The sequence below is a fragment of the Panulirus ornatus genome, chromosome 59, assembly GCF_036320965.1.
Source record: "Panulirus ornatus isolate Po-2019 chromosome 59, ASM3632096v1, whole genome shotgun sequence".
NCBI classification, from domain to species: Eukaryota; Metazoa; Arthropoda; class Malacostraca; order Decapoda; family Palinuridae; genus Panulirus; species Panulirus ornatus.
Window position 1 is genome coordinate 26,634,425 of NC_092282.1, and position 22,015 is coordinate 26,656,439.

Below are 22,015 nucleotides of genomic sequence, written 5' to 3' on the forward strand. Positions count from 1 at the left end.
TGACTCACTTCCCAAGCTCTCTCATCCCCAACAGACTTCATACTTGCCCCTCTTTCCAAAACTCTTGCATTTACCTCCCTAACAACCCCATCCATAAACAAATTAAACAACCATGGAGACATCACACACCCCTGCCGCAAACCTACATTCACTGAGAACCAATATATATATATATATATATATATATATATATATATATATATATATGACCAACATCAGTCCTTGATGGACATCAATTTGAGAAACGTGTGAGGTGCATGGCAGAGAGAAACAGCATTATTCATCAAGCAAACATGCAGTGAGCGCTAAGTGCTAACCCTGCCTTTCTGACAAAATTTCACTTTAGGTACTTGAATGTATGAAGTAGCATTCCCCTAGAGTATCTCTTATGTTTACTTTGAAGAAAAAGTAATTTCATTTTCCTACAAAACAAAACAGACATATAGGGATTACTTTTCCCTCATAATTGCCTACTGTCCATCTTTTGGTACTGGGAGTCACATTTTACATTACAATTTTACCCTTTCAGGATTACTCTAACTGTTGTGGGCACCTGGTTGGATAGATTTTGAAACAATCGCAGGTCTAATATTCCTGCCTGCATTTCAAGGATCTCGTCCTTCCTCTACTGAAAAGAGGCATGTATAGATGCAAGATGTCACTCCTAGAACTACAGCATGTAGAATTATCAGTACGGCTTAGTTACTAACAACAGCATGTAGAATTATCAGTACGGCTCAGTTACTAACAGACACTCATGTTGAAAGACAATGAGTGCTCCCTCAAGCCAGGTCACCACCTCCACACAGTGGAAACAAAACTATAAAGATATCCACTGCTTTACTACATATCAGTATACAGTAATTTGCAAACACAGGAACTTCTTGATTAAAGTTGTTTTCAATAATGTTACTCTGCAGCTAATATTTCTGATGAATTACACAGAGTCCCTGATTAACATATCTGTCATTTTGAAGTTAAACTTTCTGTCCAAGACATGACAATGTTTTGTTAATCACTATGGATAACACAAATGAATCATGCCTTTGGAAGTCCTGGATCAGAAACAAATGAGAAGAACCATCTCTGAAGTTCAGTGAAAAATATACAAACAGTATGAAGCTGTGAATATGCTACAAATGCTTCTACACTTATTTTCAATCACAAAAATGCTGCTACTTTGTCTACTAATCAATCGATTAGAAACAGGAGTGGGTTGATTAATGCTCTGTAAACAGTTAATCAATACATCATTTGGCAAGATGCTCAGCATCATTGGATACCTGTGAGTAAAGGTATGAGCTTAATCATGGTAAGAGCAAGTTCATTTTATGGGTATGAAGAAAGATTCTGGAGAAAAGTCAACAACAGAGCCTTTTATTTACACCTGCTTTACTGTTGTAATGTGATATTATTGTTTTTCTTATATTTTGTAAAGTTTTTCAGCCTGTTTGTCCTCAAAATGTCTGACTCTGTTATTACATTGTATCTTTGGGAAAATCAGTTTTGAGTGATGTTTTGATTAAAGTAAAACTTTTCAGGCACTCATCATCAGTATTAATTAGGGACTTGTTAAACATTCTCCATGAAAGAATAAATAACACAAGAATGAAAAAGAAAAACATGTATGGCAATACTGGGAGTTAATCTCCAAGGGGGAGGCAACATCTAACAAGGTAAGCAGTTTGATGCACATGACTACACAATGGAGGTATGACCCACATTCTTACATGACAAAATTGCTTACAACCTCCTCAAACCACCTTTTACTATGAGTGCAAGACACCCATGTGAGTCTTGTACTTCGCCCAAGAAAAAAGCTGGTAAAGCACTAGCTTTGAGGTAATGTTAGATATATTGAGGCACTTTGATACTATTCATCATAGTCTGGATATGAGATCAAATCCATAATATATGCTAGTTAATACAACTGTTATTCATCAAAAGGCTACAAGAGTTGAGATATCTCTGGACTAATTCTTTGTAAATCCATCCTGAGATGAAAACACAGCTAATCCTGAGGAAACTCCACTATTCCCTCCTTCACCCAAACAGTGCCATGCAAGAGCCTGACCCAATTTGGGTAAGTGTTAATTATCCCATTATCATATACAATACAATTCGTATGAAAATTATGAAGAGAAATCTCCTCCAGAAATGTAATCTCCTCCAACTTTGTCCCATTGTATTCCTCAGTAAAACTGGCTTTAGTATAAGAGTTTTCAATTTGTTGCATTTTCCAGAAACCATTTCCAATATATACAGGGAAATATCTGTACTAGGAGCCCCTGTATCACAACTCATACAGCAACATTTTTCTTATGTGACACATAATGGTAAATAGCCCCTTGAAGTTGCAATGGATTTGAAAATAATTTCCTTGATATCTTTAATGGGGCCTGGTTGTGGATGGGGAAGTGTGGTTTCGGTGCATTGTACATGACAGTTAGAGAATGGATGCGAGCTGATGTGGCCTTTTTTTTTTTTTTTGTCTGTTCCTGGCACTACCTCATTAATGCCAAATATGGCAATCAAGTATGAGAAGAAACATCTTTAACGTATAAAATGTTCTTTTCCCTTGATTATACAAAACAATATTTCAGTACATTCAGAGGTATTTCCTTACTCATCATTCATTTAATAATGATGTTACAACAAAATACTTTTCACTTCATATCCCACCCATTGGCAAAACACATTTCAATTCATATTCCACCCACTGGCAGTCATCTTATACACAAAAACACGCTAGCCAACATTTACTTGTCCCATGATTTGTCAACCATTTAACCCACTATTTCCTTATCTAAAGTGAGATCAGTCCTTTTGTTATGTTTGTGAATAATGTAAAAAGATACTATGGGGAATCCAAGACATTAGACTATAACACCTGAAGTGAAATTATAGATACACAAGAGGTATGGTAATGACAAAACACTCATGGCTACAGATATGTCCATGTGTCCTGCTCACTTGACTGTGACCACTATCAGGAATAATAAATACAAAATAAGATGAAGTTCTTTGTCTAGCACTCCATCAAAAGCTAAGCTGGTGTAAAAGAAAAGCAGTGATGTCATGAAACTGGTGGAAAAATCTATTAAGTCTCTGGAGATAATATCACAGTCAAAGAACCATGCTACTGACAACTGCAGTTGTCAAGGTCAAGTCATCATATGATGACTTGAAGAATGAAGTTGGCAAGATAACTTAGAAGGAAACTTTTGATCCTAGTATGGGGAAGCTTGAAAGGTTTAAGATGCATCACTGTTTGCATAACATCCATACGACTGGGAAGGCTGCTAGTGCTGATACTGCAGCAGTGGAGCAGCATACTGATGATATATAGAAACTCATTAAGTAAGGATATTACACACCTCAACAAGCATTTAACAAGGATGATATAACCTTACTTAAGAAAAGTAGGCTAGCCAGAACACTCATTAACAAGGAGGAAAAGACTGCTACAGAGTTAAAGACAGCCAAAGACTGCTTAATGATTCTCCAAGAAAGAAAGTTATGGGAGCTTTGAAGTTTAAGACCTTATAAGTATTTTATTCAGAAAATTCCAAGGATATGAGAGGCTATGCAGAAGCAGCATTACCTGTAATCTGGCATTCTAACCAGAAGGCTTGGGTAACCCAAAACATTTTTTGAAGAATGATTTACTGGCTCTTTCCGTCCAGCTGTAAAGTGCTACAGTGCTAGTAAAAAATTAGCCTATAGAGCACTGTTAATGCTTGATTGTACCAGACCATTATCAACACCTGACTAATATGAATCTAAATGTTAGGGATGAGTTATCAATAAAATCTCCACTTTCCTTCTTCAGCACAAAGAACAGAGTGTGACTCCTACCTTTAAGGCATATTACTTGATCAGTGTATTCCATCATTGCATCAAAGATAACGATGAGGAGCATAAGCCTTTAATCAGGGAGTGGTGGAAAAATTATAACATCATTAATACTGAGCACAATATCACTACGTCATGAGAGGAAGTCACACCCACAAAAATTTAGGATATTTGGGGGAAAGTGTACCTTGAGTATGTGCATGGTTTATTAGGTTTTGGGTAGACAGAAACGATGCTCCAGATCAAGCAGACAGTGTGACTGCCAGCAGTGTTGACTTTGAAGAAATTCAAAAACACAATTTGGGTGAGTTGCAAGGCCCATTTTGAGTGTCAGACAAATGAGGAACTCATAATGGTTGAATGCAAAAAAAAAAAAAAAAAAAAAACCTAAGATATGGTAAAAACATTCTTACCATATGTCACTTTACGACCATGGGTATAGCAGAAGTGTTCAATTACTCATACAAGGATATGACCCTCACTCATGATGTAGATCCCAACCATAAACATATCCTGGTATTCCAAACTGGCTTCTGCAGAGGCCTGATGGATATACTATTCTTTGTGCTAATTCATATATAAAGATTCTGCACTAGATGGTATACGCAATTCATGTGGCTACAGTGAACTCTACAAAGAGAAAAAACATGCCAAACAGCTGATAAAGATTTTTTTCTATATATCTAAAAGCAATTCTCCACCTGCAGGTGAAACAAATGCTAAATCCTTCCTAGTTACCCTAACTTAATCCCATACAATTCCATCACCACCTCAAGCTCTCATCAACATATTTTCATTCATACTGTATATATCATATGATAAGAGTAAGTTGTTCTTAAGGCTGACAGTTTCGTGTATATTCAAAACTTAAGCATTAGACAAAGAAAACTTTTGCTCCTGGTTTACCAACAAATTGCCTAGTGACTGGTTTTCTAAGATCATAATTCCACTGCTAAGAAAGCGATCCCAGTACATGGCTTAGAATGCAAAACTAGCAAGCTGCTATATTTACACGTCAGAAGATTGTGAACAGTGAATTCAAATATAATGTTTGACAAAAAGTCCACCTTCAAGCACAAGGATTTAAGTTTGAAAAAGGATAAAGTGCTAGGGTCACTGGGTATATATTTGAAATAAATGGCGGCAGCACAGAGACATTTACAGGCTCAAGTGGTGCACAATGGTTGAAGTATTATTGGTGCTGTGCTTAAATGGCTAGGGCTGTCTAAATTACTTATATCACTTATTTCAATGTATTTCAAATATTGCTAAAAATCTGCCATCTGTGGGAGATGACTAGAAATCTGTCATCCTGAGAAGTTTACCTAAGTTATAACAGTAAGTTTAAATAAGATTCTCAGGAAATTTACAAAACTGTTTCCTAGCATCTAAAGGACTGATTGGCATAAGACACATAACTAGTCTGGACTTTCCTAAGTTATGTTTCTTATAATAAGGTTTAACCAAAGTATAAACTGGCTCATAACTTGAAGAATACCCCATTTTTGGTCATGGAACTTAATATACATTTCTATGATACTTTCCAAACAACATTTCAACCCATTCTTATTTTACTCACAGTAACTGCAGCATGTTGCAAAGCAGAAAACATATTCCTTGGAAAACCTTTCTAGTAAGTAAACCTCAGCAATTATATGATCTTTAACCTTTGACTGCAGCATTCCTAATATCCATGGTGTCCTCTGTGTTCAAGATAATCCCAAATAATCTTCAAATACCTACATAAGTTTGTTATTAAGACTAAAGAGAAAAATTAACTGAATCAAGAAGATATTAGTTGGTGGGCAGCAAATGACCAAAGAGGTATATTATCAGGGTTAGTGATGGCTGCATAGCGAGCCAGTATTTCAGTGGTTGTCAAGTTGCACTTCTCTGACCTAGGTAGCTGTCTTTTCTTTCTAGCTCACCTACACATGGACTAATGGCATTCTGTCCACAAACATACAATCCTCCTTGTCACACATAACACTTAACTGACACAGCTCAATCTTCATAACTCTAGACTTTCCTGTGGTGAACACTATGCACTAGCCTTGCCTTTTGGCAAAATGGTAGAAGCAATAGACAGAAGTAGTAGGCAGGAACATTTAGGCAGGAGCATTAGGAGGAAACATTAGGCAGATGTAGCAGGTACAAACATTAGGCAGGAGCATTAAATAGAAGCAGAAGGTTGGAATATTAGGTAGAAGTAGTCAGTGGGAACATTAGTTAGAAGCCTCAGCAAACACTGAACTAGTTATTCTCTACCAGTTCAGGGTGAGGCACTAAAGTATAAGAAGTGGCACTGGAGTTCACTAGTTATCGAGACTCTATTGCCATGGCCACTCAAGGGACTTCCCCCTGGGAACAGGAATCAGAGATATAGATAGATTTTCTCAACTGAATGATATAGAACTCAACCTCTGACCCCATATACAAGGGCAGAGGTGATATTAGATAGTGCTAGCCCTCCTAATCAAACCTAAGTAAATATAGAGAGTGATACTGAAAAAGTGTTCATCTATTATTCGTAAGTCCCATAACCCAGTAAGAGCAATGAACTAGGGGAAAAAAAAGATTAAAGCAATAAAAGCACCACGTGAAAAAAATAATTCAGAAAATATTAGTAATGAAGACAGAACCAATGACTGTCTCAAAACTAATTCCATAAAGATAAGTTCAGCAAATCACTCCAGGCTTGCCATTAGATGAAGTTACCCAACAGCAGTCTCTCTGTAACCAACTGGGGTGCTTCTAGCCTTTGTGGTAAAATGTGTCAATTATATCAAACAGTCAATCAGTATCATTCACTCCAAAATTCATTCTCAGTTAGCGACAATGACGTATAGAAGGTAACCATGAAATAATAATTAATTAGTCTGCGAACAAATTCAATAATGTGTAGTGCTATTTCATTTATTACATACGTTATTGCTTCACAGTGGTGATGCTGGTATGAGATTTACTATTTAGTATGTATACTATTGCAGAGTAATCAATTACAAAGGAAGATATGAAAAAAGACTGAGACCAAAAACATCAATTGACAAATTTTGAAAAAATCTACATAGCAAAAGCATGTCTCTCAACAAAAATGCCTTGTCATGGTAATGGTGTTATAATATCAACTGGTTCCACATGATATTAAAAAACAATCATTTATGAACAAATAAAAGGTGTAAGACCAAAAGCTGCATCACAAATTGATAATATTCATAAACATTCAAGCACTAACAATAACACACACCTCAACAAAATCTTTCCTAATACTGATAGTGTTATAATATCTACTACTTAGGAAACATGATGTTATAAAACAATCATTTGCAAACAAATGTATGTTAAAAACCATTGCAAGATGAAAAACAGCATCATAAATTGATTATCTTAATAAATATTTATAAGAAACCAGAAGCATGTGGGAGTACCAACATGAAACGCACCACTCAGCTTCCAAATGACACAGTACTCTGTTTTGCTCTCACTTAATCATTAAGCATCACAGATTTTTTGTTTTCTCTCTGAGCACCCTAATTTACAATATATTTCACAAAAATTTAAAAATAATCAACACAGCTGACTGCAAATGCCGCTTTTACTGTGACACTGGACTGCTGAATATGAGTCCAAATTAACCAAGAAGAATTAGGGAAAAAGGTTAAGTAACCATGTACCTGTGAGTTTGATGACCACTCAATGAACTCATCACCCACTATGCATACCTGGTGTAAATGAAACATATTTTGCATTATATTATAAAGGATATAGATTTATCTGTTGCTTCTTCATGATCATAATCTTTTCAATGGGTTAGCTATTTCCCACATTAGTAAGGTAGTGCCAGGAATAGATGAAGAAATGGTCTCATTCAATTGCATCCACTCTCCAGCTGTCAGGTATAATGCACAAAAACCATAGCCCCCTGTCCACAACAAGTCTCCACATACCAATCTATGGTTTCATGTACCCTGGTTCAGCTAAATGACATCATCATCCCATGTAAGCCAAATCACTCTGATTCATTCAATCTCTCATGTTTTGCATCCACTTGCATTTTCAGGCCCCCAGCCTTCAACGTATCTTTCACTCCATCCTTTTGCCTCATCCCTGGTTACCCCCTTTTCCTTGTTCATTCCACTTCTGATATGTATACCATCTTCACCATCCTTTACTAACTCATCCTCTTCATGTCCTAATCATTTCAGTACACACTCATCAGCGCATATCCTATGAACGCACTTTTCTCTTATCCTATCATTTCTTATCTGATCAACTCTCCACACACCATATATTGTTTGTCCTCAAACACTTCATTTCCAACAACCCTTCTCACCATATACTCTCATCAAACACTTCATTTCCAACAAATTTACCCTATCTCTTACATTTCTGTCTAAGGCCCATCAAACATATCCATCTCAGCCCTTAAAGACTGAACTTTCTTTCCACACATTCCTCAATGCACCCAAGACCTTTGCCCCCCTTACCCAACCTATGGCGCAATTCAGCTCCCAGTTCAGTTGCTACCATTTCCAAACCCAGTTCTTTTAAACAATGTACTTCCTCCAAATTCTCACCATTTATACTCACACTCCAAATACCTGTCTCTTTTTGCTGCCAAACCTAATAATATTGCTTTTATTCACATTTACTCTCACCTTTCTCCTTTCACACATTCTCCTAAACTCGGACATCAACTTCTGCAGTTCCTCACTTGAATCTCCCATCAGTGTCACATCATCAGAAAACAACTAACTTAACTTCCAAGGGCTTCCCACCTTAGCAAACTGCATTACTGCTTCTCTCTGCAAGACCCTTGCAATCACCTCTCTTACCACCCCATCCTAAATCATTTGACAGTCATGGTGATATCACACTGCTGCACACCCACCTTCACCTTGAACGACTCACCTTCCTCCTAACATACACACAAACATGCCTTGTTTACTTGCTGATAAAAATGCACCGCTTCTAGCAGCTCTTCTCCCACACCTTATATTCATAGCATTTTTCACAGAGCATCTTTTTCAACCCTATTGTATGCCTTCTACTGATCCACAAATGCCACATACAAATCATTCTCCTTCTCTAAGTATTTCTCACACATTTTTTTGAAGCACACATCTGATCCACAAATCCTCCACAACTCCTGAAACCTCATAGTTCTTTCCAGTATGATGCTCTGTGCATGCCACCACCACCTCCATCACCATTCCTCCATACAACTTACCAGATACACTCTACAAACCTGTACATCCAGAATTCGAACAATCACCTTTGTCACCCCTTGTCTTTAAACAATGGCTCTATACAAACATTCTGCCAATCTTCAGGCATCTCACTATGATCCACAAACACTGAAAATCCTAATAAACCTATCAACAATACCGTAACCTCCTTTCTAAAAAAACTCCGCTGAAATACTATCCACTCCATCCACCTTGCCATATTTCATCATACACAAAGCTTTCACCACCTTTTCTCTCATTTCATTAAACTATTTGCCATGACTCTCATGTCGGATACCTCCCTACCCAAACAATCTAAATCTACTACCCTATCATCTAACATTTGGCAACCCTCTAACCTATTCACTCTATTTCCTTTTTAACTCACCTCTGCCTGTTACCACTTCCCTATTTGCCCCCTTCACTGCTATTCCATTTTTTTTCTTTTCGTTTTTTATCTTCTAATATAAACATCCTCCCAAAATATTTTCTTATCCTTCTTGACATTTGTTGATGCTCACCCTAGCTCTCATATGACCCTTTTTTCAGCCCCCGCCACCTTCCTTTTGACCTTCCACTTCTTCTTGTATATCTCCTAATCATTCACATTCCTCCTCCATGAGAAATGCCCAAACACCTTTCTTTTCTCTTCCACCAGCAACTTTACTCAGGGCAATCTATCTCTGTTGTTGATGATGGATCAGCCTACTCCTTTTCTCCATCAACAGCGGCAGGTGTCCCTCAAAGTTCTGTCCTGTCTCTTACACTTTTTCTCTTTTTTTCAACAATTTTCTCTCCCACACAAATAATCAAATGCGTTCATAAGATGATGACTCAGTACTACATTCATCCACATCATTTAATTCCGCTCCTTCTCTCACTTGATCTGAATCTCGCCTTGACAAAGCTTCCTCTCTCCACCCTCCTCTGTACAACTCTATCCATAGCTCATGCCTTGCAATCATATAATAATGTTGGAGCTACTATTCCTTCAAACATACCTATTTCTGCTCTCTGAGGTAACATTCTTTCTTTCCGTACATTTTTCATCGATCCTAGAACCTTTGCCCCCTCCCTCACCTTATGACTCACTTCCACTTCCATGGCTCCATTTGCTGCTAAGTCCACTCCCAGATATCTAAAACTTCACTTCCTCCAATTTTTCTCAATTCAAACTTACATCATAACTAACTTGTTCCTCAACCTGCTGAACATAATAACCTTGCTCTTATTCACATTTACTCTCAAATTTCTCTTTTCACACACTTTTCCAAATTCAGTCACCAACTTCTGCAGTTCCTCACTTGAATCAGCCACCAGTGCTGTATCATCAGCGAACAACTGACTCACTTTCCAGGCCCTCTCATCCCTACAGACTGCATACTTGCCCCTCTCTCCAAAATTCTTGCATTTACCACCCTAACTACCCCATCCATAAACAAATTAAACAACCATGGAGACATTACACATCCCTGCCACAGACCGACCTTCACCAGAAACTAATCACTCTCCTCTTTTCCTACTCACACACATGCATTACACCCTTACTAAAAACATGAGACGACTTGCTGTCAATATACTGAACCCAGGTGTTGTGGCTTTAGTGCAATACACATGACAGTTACAGAATGGATGTGGGCAAATAAGGCCTTTCTCAGTCTGTTCCTGGTGCTACATCTCTAATGCAGGAAACAGCGAACAAGTATTAGAAAAAAAAGGAAAAAGCAGCATATTTCTTTCAAGAGCAAAAATCTTACTGTTACTCAAATTTACTTTCATCATCCCTCCTGCAAACATTATTGAAATGATCTAACATTTGTTCTAATACTTTTTTTCATTCAACAAACTAAATGAACAGTATCAACAAATGTGTTAACTTCAACTTCATTTGATAATGGTTCAGTAGTACACCAATTATCATCTTAACTCACTCTTATCTCACATATTCCTCCATCCATGAATGTATCAAACAACCATCACATTTACATTACACAACCTTGAGGTACATATTTGCCTGAAATTACTGTCTCATACCTCTGGATATTTTCATGCATGTATTCCTTTAAATAAAAGCTCTCAATAGTATACTTAGGATTCCTTAGCTCATCTAATGGTCAGAGCTTCCTAATGCGCCTTTCTATCTACACATGCCTTTCTAAATTCATAATACTGCATACACTTTCTCCTCTATTTCAAACACTTTCTTCACTGTATAAGTAAGAAATCAACTTAAAACACCATCCTTTCCAAAATCCAACTTGTTTTTCTCTTACAAGGGATTCCCTAATTCTTTTCACACAATCCCTATCCTGATATATACCCTGGCAACAGTTCTGTCACTTACTCTATTTTCTTGTACACAAAAGACAATTACACATATAAAATTTTTAATGCTTCAACTCTTACATATTACAAAGCAATTCAACATCACAATCCTTAAGGACAAGGGTTATGGTGGGGTAACCATACACCTCTAATTTGGTATTCTGCATACCATCAGTTCTTGAACATGATCATCTCATTGCAGTGTGAGATTACAAATCACATTATCCCAACTAAAAGGAGCAAAGGTTTTCTTACTTTTCAAAGCACTAAAACACAAGTATGCACTGTATTATATGAGACTATTTAATTCTACTTCATTTCAACCACACTCTGAATCACTCTCATATCCCTTTCATACAGTCTCTCTCCTACTATTTTTTTCTTTTTTTTTTTATCTGGGATGGCACAGGCAGCTGAGGCCCTAATCAGGAGTTGGTGACTGGTTTAGAAAAGTGTGAAAGGAGAAAGTTGAGAGGAAATGTGAATAACAGCATGGTTATCAGGCTCAGCACAGTTGAGGGACAAGTTACTTAGAATGTAAGTTTGAATGAAGAAAAATTGGAGGAAGTGAAATGTTTTAGATATCAGGGAATGGATTTAGCAGCAAATGGAACCATGGATGTGGAAATGACTTGTAGGGTGGGGAAGGGGGGGGAAAAGATTCTGGGAGCAATGAAAAAAAGTGTGGAAAGACAGAATGTTATCTTGGAGAGCAAAAATAGGTATGTTTGAAGGAATAGTAGTTCTAACAACATCATATGGTTGCAAGGCATGGGTCATAAATAGGGTTATATGGAGGAGGGTGGATGAGCTGGAATTTAAATGTTTGGGGACAATATGTGGTGTGAGGTGGTTTGATCAAGTAAGTAATGAAAGGGTATGAGAGGAGTGGTACTAAAAAGTGTGTGGCACCAGAAAATGCAGTAATCAAACAAAATTTGATATAATTAGAATACATTTGTTGTGTATCTCATAATATTCAAAGCACTTGCAAGGCTGGATGTCCATCTATTGATTCAATCTCGTAGATCTAAGCTTAGAGTGCACAATGAAAATGACATGGAACAAGTCTTACTGATGACTATTTTAGCACAGACATCAGTGTTCATACTGCTAAAGCTATGAGAAAATTACTGACAAAAAGTGTGCAAAACTCAGGATTGGCATGATAACTGATAACTCATTAACATAACCAGCACGAAAAACGAACGTTATTTGCACCACAATATATTTTCAGAAAGAGAATGCAGCAACAAGTATATCTTTTAACTTTTTTGAGCTTGAATTAACTACTGCTGTAAAAATTGTATCAGCTCCACTGCTGAGACAATAATCTTGGTTTTTCAAGGGTGTGTATGTTCTTTGTTTGGTTTCATTTCCCTGTGATGAGGATCAAATATATTAAGAGCAAAAAGCTGGCATTACAACCATATTGTTACATACTTTTCTGTGTCTGATTGTGTAGCACTGTGGAAATCACCGTTTAGAGCTTGCAGTGTTCAATGCTAAGGAATTTTTCTCTCTGATAAGCTACACAGCTCACGCGCAACACAGGCAAAAACTGTAGAGCTAAATGATGTTGCAACTTCACTGAACATGCAGTAGTTAAAATCTGGGCATATTTTGGAAGTGGTGAGTCACATCAAGTGCTAATGTCAGAGCTGTATGGCAGGAATCTTCTGCAATGTTTGGACACATTAAAGCTGCTTAAAATAACCTTAAATGTAACTCTTCAGATACAGCTCAATACTAGGCCTGAAAGAATGTATATCTGAGGTTCTGTTTGTAATGAACATAAGAGAACAATGTTAAATGCATTCACAGAGTTGAAAGCTTTGTCACTTGAACAACAAAAAAGAGCAATGATGTCATCAAAAGCACACAAACTAAATCACCAAAAGCACTGAGTACTTCAATCCATGATGACCAACCTATGAGAATATCAAACAACAGCAAAAGAAGAGGCTAATACACATAAAGGCTTGTGGAGTAGCTCTGAAATCCCCATAGAGAATCACGGCCAATAATCATTTGGTAATTCATAAATCTCATATAGATAAACTTGTTATGAGGAAGCTTGCATATGAATTGGCAGTTTTCCATAGAAATCTGTAAAAACACCAACAACATGAGGAAATTATTAGGGACTTAGACTATACAATGTAGCTAACTGACTCTGACATTCGCTTTGGTAGTGCAATAAGGCTGTTCACTACATTAGTGAACAGTTTCAAACACCACTGAATGATTCAACATAAGGATTTTGAGAGTAAGCAGATAATGAAAGGAGAAATAATACAATCAAAATCAACCCCATTGCTGTCTGCCATCAATTCATTAATCAAGTACTCACTGAGCAGCATGGAAACTAATACCACAAGAAACTGTCTCAGCAATGACATTACATCACACCTGCTCTACACCAAGGTGCATGGACCAGTTCATCTAATCTTCAAGACTGAGAAGGACAAGAAAATGTGAAGTCAAAGGGAAGACACAGCACACAAGAGACAGCATGCCAAGTGCATAAAATGATTGGCTGAAACTCCATCAGGTTACAAAATACTCTGTACACTTTCTCAGAGATTAGATTATTGATTTGCATGTACTTCAACTTTTATATCTTACATCTAACTTCAATCATTGGTTTGTGCAATTTTGTTGATCAAATACTTGTTCTAATTCTAAAGACTTTGAAATTTTAAGATTTCTATAAGGGGAAAGGAGCTTCCAGCTTCAAAGTATAAACAAATATAATAATTTGTTGGTGCTTCACGGAAGCCACAACTAAAAATGTTAAATACATTAACAGTGCCAACTTTTTCAACATGTCTTTTTTATATCATCTAAAACAAGGTACTCTGAAATCCTATGTGAGGATATGATGTATAGGTTAGATAAGTCGCATATCTTGGTTGAGAATTCCAAACAATGAAATACACTATAACAAATACATTTCCAACACTTCTAGTTTTCCACTATGACCACTTTGATGCAGGTTTACCTCTATTCTTTACAGTCTTGCTCATCACTTCTCCTTAAACAAAAGTTTTCCCATTATCTAAGTGTATCAATACTTTCTTATATCCTTTATTAAGTATTTATTAAGTAATAATCTCCTTTATAATAATACTTCTCACATAACCAAGTTTTCTTCTTCTTTAAGTGTACTACTGTTTCCCCATTTCCAGTGTTATGTCTTGGTCTCCTTGATAATAATACAACTCTCACCCAACTTCCAATTCTTATATACTAGTACCCAAATACTTTCTATCATCTTCATCCGCTTTTTGTTTCACATGGTTCAATATTCATTTTCTTTGTACAACCAATGTGGGGCAACTTGTGGCATAACATAAATATCTGCCACAATATATATTCCTCTTTGACTAGCAAACATAAATGTTATGCATGATCAGCTTAGCAGAAATATGAAGCCAGAGAACTAGCAATGCCAAACAGAACAAGGTACCATGAAATAGTGAGATGGTCGAATGCTAATTTCAGAATGATTCTAGGGCTTCTTACTGGTTGAGCTTGAGGCAGTTAACAATTCAGCAACTAGCATGGTCATTTTTGTTTTGTTGTTTCAAAGTTTCATCAATAAAGGATGCCCATCTCCTGTCTGTCAGGTCTAAGAGACTGTAAGTTACAACTTGTTAGCTTACACTTCTTAGCTACAAATGCAGAGAGAACTTTGTTTCTACAAAGTTTATTTCTTGAGCAGATCAAAAGCAGTTTCAAGCCAAATTTTCTTAACAGTAAATTCTTATAAATACCAGCACTAGAGTAACTGTTTTCAATAACCATGTATGCTTCACCATGTGTTCTTTGTCCTAATGACTGTCATTTAGTCATAACAGCATCACCTTACTGATGGTGTGCTACACATTTTCAAAATTGTTAGTTTCTTTCAAAGATTGCTGTTATCTCAGTTCTATCTTCATTGCTTTCTATTTCCAACAATTTCTAAATTCTCTTGCTTTCCTGCCTCCATACTCCTACCTAGTGTATGAATGTTGAGATAAACCTCGTTCATTTTATACATTCTTAACTCTTCCTGACTAGTATGTAACTTATGATAAATCTACGTAATTTTACATAATTTTATGTTAGCATCTAGCATGTGGCTGTTGAGATAAACCGTCTTCATTCTACATATTCCTATCTCTTAAGTAACTAACATACAACTATTGATATAAACCTTTCATTTTATACATTCTCATCCTTGTAACTAACATAAAACTCCTTCATTTTACATATTCTCATCTCTTTGTAGAAATGGAGACTTCCTTATAATGTGTTGGACAAAACAAACACCCCATCTTTCTTAGCTTACTGCCTCATGAGGATGGCTGAGATTACATGCACATACAAACTAATACGATAATAGAGAATGCCCAGTGGAGAGCAAACAAAGAATGTAATAGATCTAAGACAGTGAGTTACTGGGAAAGGCTCAAAGCCTAAAATCTGCCCACCTTAGAAGACAGAAGAGTGAGGGGTGACCTGAGCACAACCTTTAAGCTTTCAAAACAGACTAATGACAAAGACAATGAAGAATTCTTTGGGAGACAAGAATAAAACAACCAAAGAACATGAGTTAGGCATGAAATCTATTAAGGGAGAGGTGAAAAAGTACCTTTATGGCATAAGACTGGTGGATGAATAGAAAAAAATGTAGGAAGACATGGCTAATGCAGATAGCATACAGAAATATAAGTGGTAAGACAGTAAATAATAATAAAGATAAAGGGCCCCATGAGTGTAAAACTCCCACCCAGTAGAGTACTAACAAATAATAAAAAAAGCTAATTACACAAAGGTCATAAGGGAAGTGACAAGTGAGCAGAATTGCATCAACTTACAAAAGGATTTCGACAAACTCCAAAGTTGGTCTGATACATGGTTGACGACATTCAACCTTGGCAAATGTAAAGTAATGAAGATAAGACAGAAATAAAGAAGGCCTGAAAATGACTATCAGCTAGAACGAAACATGCTTCAGGCTTCTCTGTGAGAGAGGGATATGGAATCTGACACTGTCCTTAACCTGTTGCCAGAGCCCCATATTTGGAAAATGGCAAAGAAAACAAACTGCCTGCTAGCAAATATTAGAACTGCTTTCAACTGTATGGGAAAGGAAACATTTAGCAGGCTGACATCCTGCATAAAGCAAAAACAAGATTGTTTCTCAAGTTTGGTCACTGCACCCAAAGAAGTGCAAAGGGCTAAAAGTGAATGTCCAAAGGAGGGAACAGAGTTATAGGGAATGGCTAGAAGCTTTATATTTGCAAACCCATGGAAGAGAAAAAAGTGAGGACTGACCTGATCACAATCTATAAATTTTTGAACCAGACTGATGATACAGACAGTGTATACAAATAAAGTAGTAGTTTTATGGTATAAAAACTGTGGATGAATGGAATAAACTGAAAGAGGATGTGGCAAATGTGGACAGCACTGATAAGTTTAAAAGGTTGTACAAGTGAAAAAAAATGATTGAGAGATAGGGCCCCATGATGTAAAACTCCCACCCCATACACCATAAAAAGGTAATCACACACATTTCAGTACAGAATTGGAACACATACAAAGTGAAGAGAAAGCAGCATGAGTGAAAATCTCGTCATGCACACACACCACACACAAATCCAAAACTAGAATATGCTTCTCAAGTTTGGTAACTATACTTAAAGAAGCACAATGAGCTTGTACAGAAGGTCCAAAGGAGGGCTACAATGATAGTATCAGAATTAAGAAAGCTAAGTTACAGGGAAAGGCTAAAGGCTTTAAATCTGCTGACCTTGGAATAAAAAAAGAGTGAAGGGTGACATGACAACAGTCTTTTACGTTTTTGAAAAATTCTGTTTATGTGGATAGTGAACTGAGTGAAGGGTGACATGACCACAGTCTTTTAAGCTTTCTGTTTATGTGGATAGTGAACTGAGTGAAGGGTGACATGACCACAGTCTTTTAAGCTTTTAAAAGATTCTGATTATGAGGACAGTGAAGTTTGAGAGAAATGTAGGGATAAAGTAACCTCAGGATATAACATGGAATTAAGCAAGAAACTTGAAAGAAAAGATGGAAAGAAGTATCTTTAAATATAAGAGTGAAGGATGAATGAAACAATAACCAAGGATATGGTTAATGCATACAGATTCCATGGATTTATGTGATAATAAAGAATATTCAAGAAATGGGGCCTCATGAGCATAAAACTCCCTTCCCATGCAATAGAAATGAATAATTTGCAAATAAGTAATTATACACACACACAAACAAAAAACACACTTAAAGCAGGTACAGTCATTCCACGTCTGAAGGTATGGAGATCAGTGACCAAAAATGTCTGCAGAAGATTTATAAGGCTCTATGGAGCTCTAAATGATAGAAGAGACATCACTGACAGAGACTAATACTTAAGCTCTTAGAAAAGAGCAAGTTATACAATGCATTTACCAATTCTGCACGATAATATTGATATCAAAGAAATTATTTTGGGTGCTAAATTCACAGCACAGTAATTAACCAATAAAATAAACAATCTAATTACCCATCTACATATATACAGTACTGTCATTTCTATGGATCATTTAACAGTTCTATCCCCACAAAACGCTTTTTCAATTTCCTTTCATTTTGTTTCCATTCTAAAATAAAAGCATCTACCATAAAAATCAAAATTTCATATAAATTCAGTTCCACTCTGTAAATGTACGAAGAATGATAAAGTTTTAGATATCAGGCTCCTATGAAAAGCTACATCAATACAGTTGTTGGTATGTTCACAAACTTCTTACCATCTTAAAACTTCATATCATAGTTGCAAGAAGTTTCCATTGTAAAAGTGCATATAATCTTATCATATGTATGAACAAATCTTAAAAGACTACAAGACCCTCTAGGGATCACCACAAAATCTATATTGTACAGAAAATGCTCTGCATTCTGTTCTTACACAGTCATTCATGTTTTTCAATCAAACAAAAAGTGTGAATAAAAGGAAACAAAATTCATTATATCAGTGCCAAAGGGTGAATATGCAAATGCCAAATTGATAATGAGGTGCACTCAACATATCAGCAGAACAAGAACTATGGAATCATTGTAAAGTAAATCATCTTTCTAATTAAAATCTATGAACCGAGTTGTGACATGCTTAAGATTAGTAGCATATTCAAAGATTGTACTTACCCAGACAGCACACCAAGGACTAAGTTGAGCATAAAAAAAGACCCCAGTACAATGAGGGGCACAAAGTAGAGAAAGTTGTAACTGCCACCAAGTGCATCATTTGTCTGAAAACAGAAAATTATTTGTAAGGTTATATAACAAAACCTCTGTGCATTACATATACTGTAACAGAGTGGGAAATTACCCCATATACAGTATATTTGCAAGAAAATATAAAAAAATGACAAAAAAATAAAATATGTAATTTCATAGGTACTATAGTAATTACACTTTTTAAGCCAACATAATCTTCCTGAACAGACTTTGCCATTTCTTAGTGAGAAATCAATCATATGTCTGTTGAGTATACCTGACAAGGAGTATGGGAGAATGTGACTGAGAAAGTGGTGGCATGTAAAAGCCATCTTACTGGGGACGAGTAATGTAGATTCAGGAGAAGGGTATGGTGTGGACCAGGTGTTTGTGTGAGAAATGCTTGGAGAAGATGAATGAACTGCACGTAGCATTTGTAGACTTAGGGAAAGTAATGGCAAGGTTGAGAGAGATACCTTGTGGCTGGTGCTATGAATAAATATAGATATGGAAAATGGCTCAATACAGTGAGAAGTTACAAAAGTTTCAAATATATATTCATCATTGTGAAAAAATCTGGTCAAAGTTACTTCCATGATTGTGATGATTTGTGTTAGATATTCCCACTGCATCATCATAATTACAAAATTTAAAATCAAGTTACTTTTTCAAGATACAAGAGAACAAGAAATGAAAAAAGCAGGATAAGAAAACAGGAACCAAGAAACACCGAAAAGAATAATTGAGCAATCCAGGTGAAAATCCAACATTTTTCCATCAATTTTACAGGAGTCAGTGGTTAGTTAAGATGCAACTAATCAGGCCAAAGGATTCAGAAGGAAAAATTGTCGAGAACTGAATAACAAGTTCAAAAGCATTTTCAGTGAAAGAAACTGTAGAATGGGAAGGAAGTTTTGGAAATTGTTGAGATATCTAAAAAAAAAAAAAAAAAAAAAATGTTAACAGAATACTAAAAGGATGCGAGCCATACAAGGAACATGGTCCTGATGAAATATCATCATATGTGCCAAAGATGTGTGCAGATATACTAAATAAACCACTTGAATTACTGTTCAAAATGTCACTAGAGAGAGACAATGCCAAGAGAATGGAAAAAAGCCAGTCTTATGCCTATAAATACAGGCTTCCCAACTTACGTGAGGGTTACATTCCCAATAACAGTAAGTTGAACTTTCCATAAGATGAAAACCATATATTTTCACCCATCCCATCACCCAGAATAGTTGAGCCTCCCCTGGTTACTAGTTCATTTTCTTTAGTACCAATGCCATGCTGGCACCTGTTTTAACACTACTGTAAGCTGCACACTATACTTAACCTGCCCACCAGACTTACAACACTTCCAACACCATAAACTCTAGACTGCAACACAAACACACTTAAAATACCACCACTCTGAGCAACAGAAATAAGGGAAAGAAATAATCATCTACAAAAAAGAACCACGGAAAGAAATTAAAATGCAAAAAATCTATTTACCTTAATCCTAGTTGTGCTCAGAAGCACCACTCTAACATTATGAAAACTAGCATGACCCTTTAGCCAGTTAAACCATCCATGACCGGCCACAAATTACTGTACTTTCCTTCAACATCTTCGAAGTGACTTCTATACCTTCGCTCATACCATCAAAGACTTTGCAGTACATGATACTGTATCTGATCTTATATCCACAAAGTTAGTAATTTCTCCATCTCATGGATTGCACTACCTTGCTTCTTGGTTATGACACCTGATGTTAAAGGTGCCAAACCTTTGATGGAAGTGTTTGCCTGCTTTTGCGCTTCCATATGATTTCATTTTCATCTCTAAATCAATAATTTTCTTCTGTGAAGAGGTCCTCCACTCTCATCATCAGTTAATCGTTTTCCAGTCATTATGAGTTAGAAAATAAAGGCAATATTTGCACTACAAACTGAAAGTTCTAAAACAATGCACTCAAGTTGCACATGGAACCACAGCAACAGCGTCACTGTTATGTAAGGTGCATGCTTTGGGGAAGAGGCCACCTCCCTAATGCATCCTCCACCATATTCTTTCACACACGTTACTTCGAATTTCCATTACTAACGCAAAATTTTTCCTATCGAAAAAATACTGTATCTGAGTTTTGGGAGAATTTGTCGACAGTTGAATTTCCATAAGTCGAGTCTCCTGTAAATCAGGAAGCCTCTATATAAGAAACACGACCAGGAACAAGTGTTGAACTACAAACCAGTCTTGCTAACATGTGTGGTGTATAAGGTCCTGGTAAAGATTGCTAAAAAGCAAGTGGATGACTTTCCATGGAGGAAAGATTTTCTAGGTGAGAGGCAATGTGATTTTGGGGGATGGAGGTCATACGTAACTAACCTCTTAGAGTTTTATGAAAGAGTGAGCTCAGTCCTGGACAAAAGGGAAGGCTGGGTGGACTATCTGTATCCACAGTGCAAGAAGGCATTTGACACATTACCACATACGAGGCTGATGAAGAAGCTGGATCACCAAGCAGGAATCCAGGAAAAACTCCTACAATGAACAGAAGATCAACTCAGAGGGAGGGATCAAAGGATACAGGTTAGGGGAGCCTTTTCCAAACAGGTTGAGGTGACCAGCAGTGTCACAACGTTCAGTCTGGGACCATTGCTCTTCCTAATTTATACAACTTGCCTGAAGGTATGGATTTCTATCTAAATATATTTGCAGATGATGCAAAGGTCAAGGGGAAAGTGAAAGTCAGGAGGATTGCATCAGCTTAAAAGGGATCTAAAGAGACCCCAAAGTTGATCTAAAAATTATTTTTTATTATACTTTGTCGCTGTCTCCCGCGTTTGCGAGGTAGCGCAAGGAAACAGACGAAAGAAATGGCCCAACCACCCCCCCCATACACATGTATATACATACGTCCACACACGCAAATATACATACCTACACAGCTTTCCACGGTTTACCCCAGACACTTCACATGCCCTGCTTCAATCCACTGACACCACGTCAACCCCGGTATACCACATCGCTCCAATTCACTCTATTCCTTGCCCTCCTTTCACCCTCCTGCATGTTCAGGCCCCGATCACACAAAATCTTTTTCACTCCATCTTTCCACCTCCAATTTGGTCTCCCTCTTCTCCTTGTTCCCTCCACCTCCGACACATATATCCTCTTGGTCAATCTTTCCTCACTCATCCTCTCCATGTATCCAAACCACTTCAAAACACCCTCTTCTGCTCTCTCAACCACGCTCTTTTTATTTCCACACATCTCTCTTACCCTTACGTTACTCACTCGATCAAACCACCTCACACCACACACTGTCCTCAAACATCTCATTTCCA

The 22,015-nt window shown here is 36.9% G+C and overlaps 1 protein-coding gene across 4 annotated transcripts in view; it reads right to left on the reverse strand.

Annotated features, from left to right (window-relative positions):
- Positions 1-22,015, reverse strand: part of cac (calcium voltage-gated channel subunit cacophony) — a 1,845,957-nt gene that overhangs the window by 1,420,023 nt on the left and 403,919 nt on the right. For all 4 annotated transcript variants that reach the window (XM_071696567.1, XM_071696568.1, XM_071696569.1 and 1 more), the window contains one exon: positions 18,609-18,712. In XM_071696567.1, the coding sequence (XP_071552668.1) occupies positions 18,609-18,712 (104 nt within the window). The remainder of the gene's footprint in view (positions 1-18,608; positions 18,713-22,015) is intronic.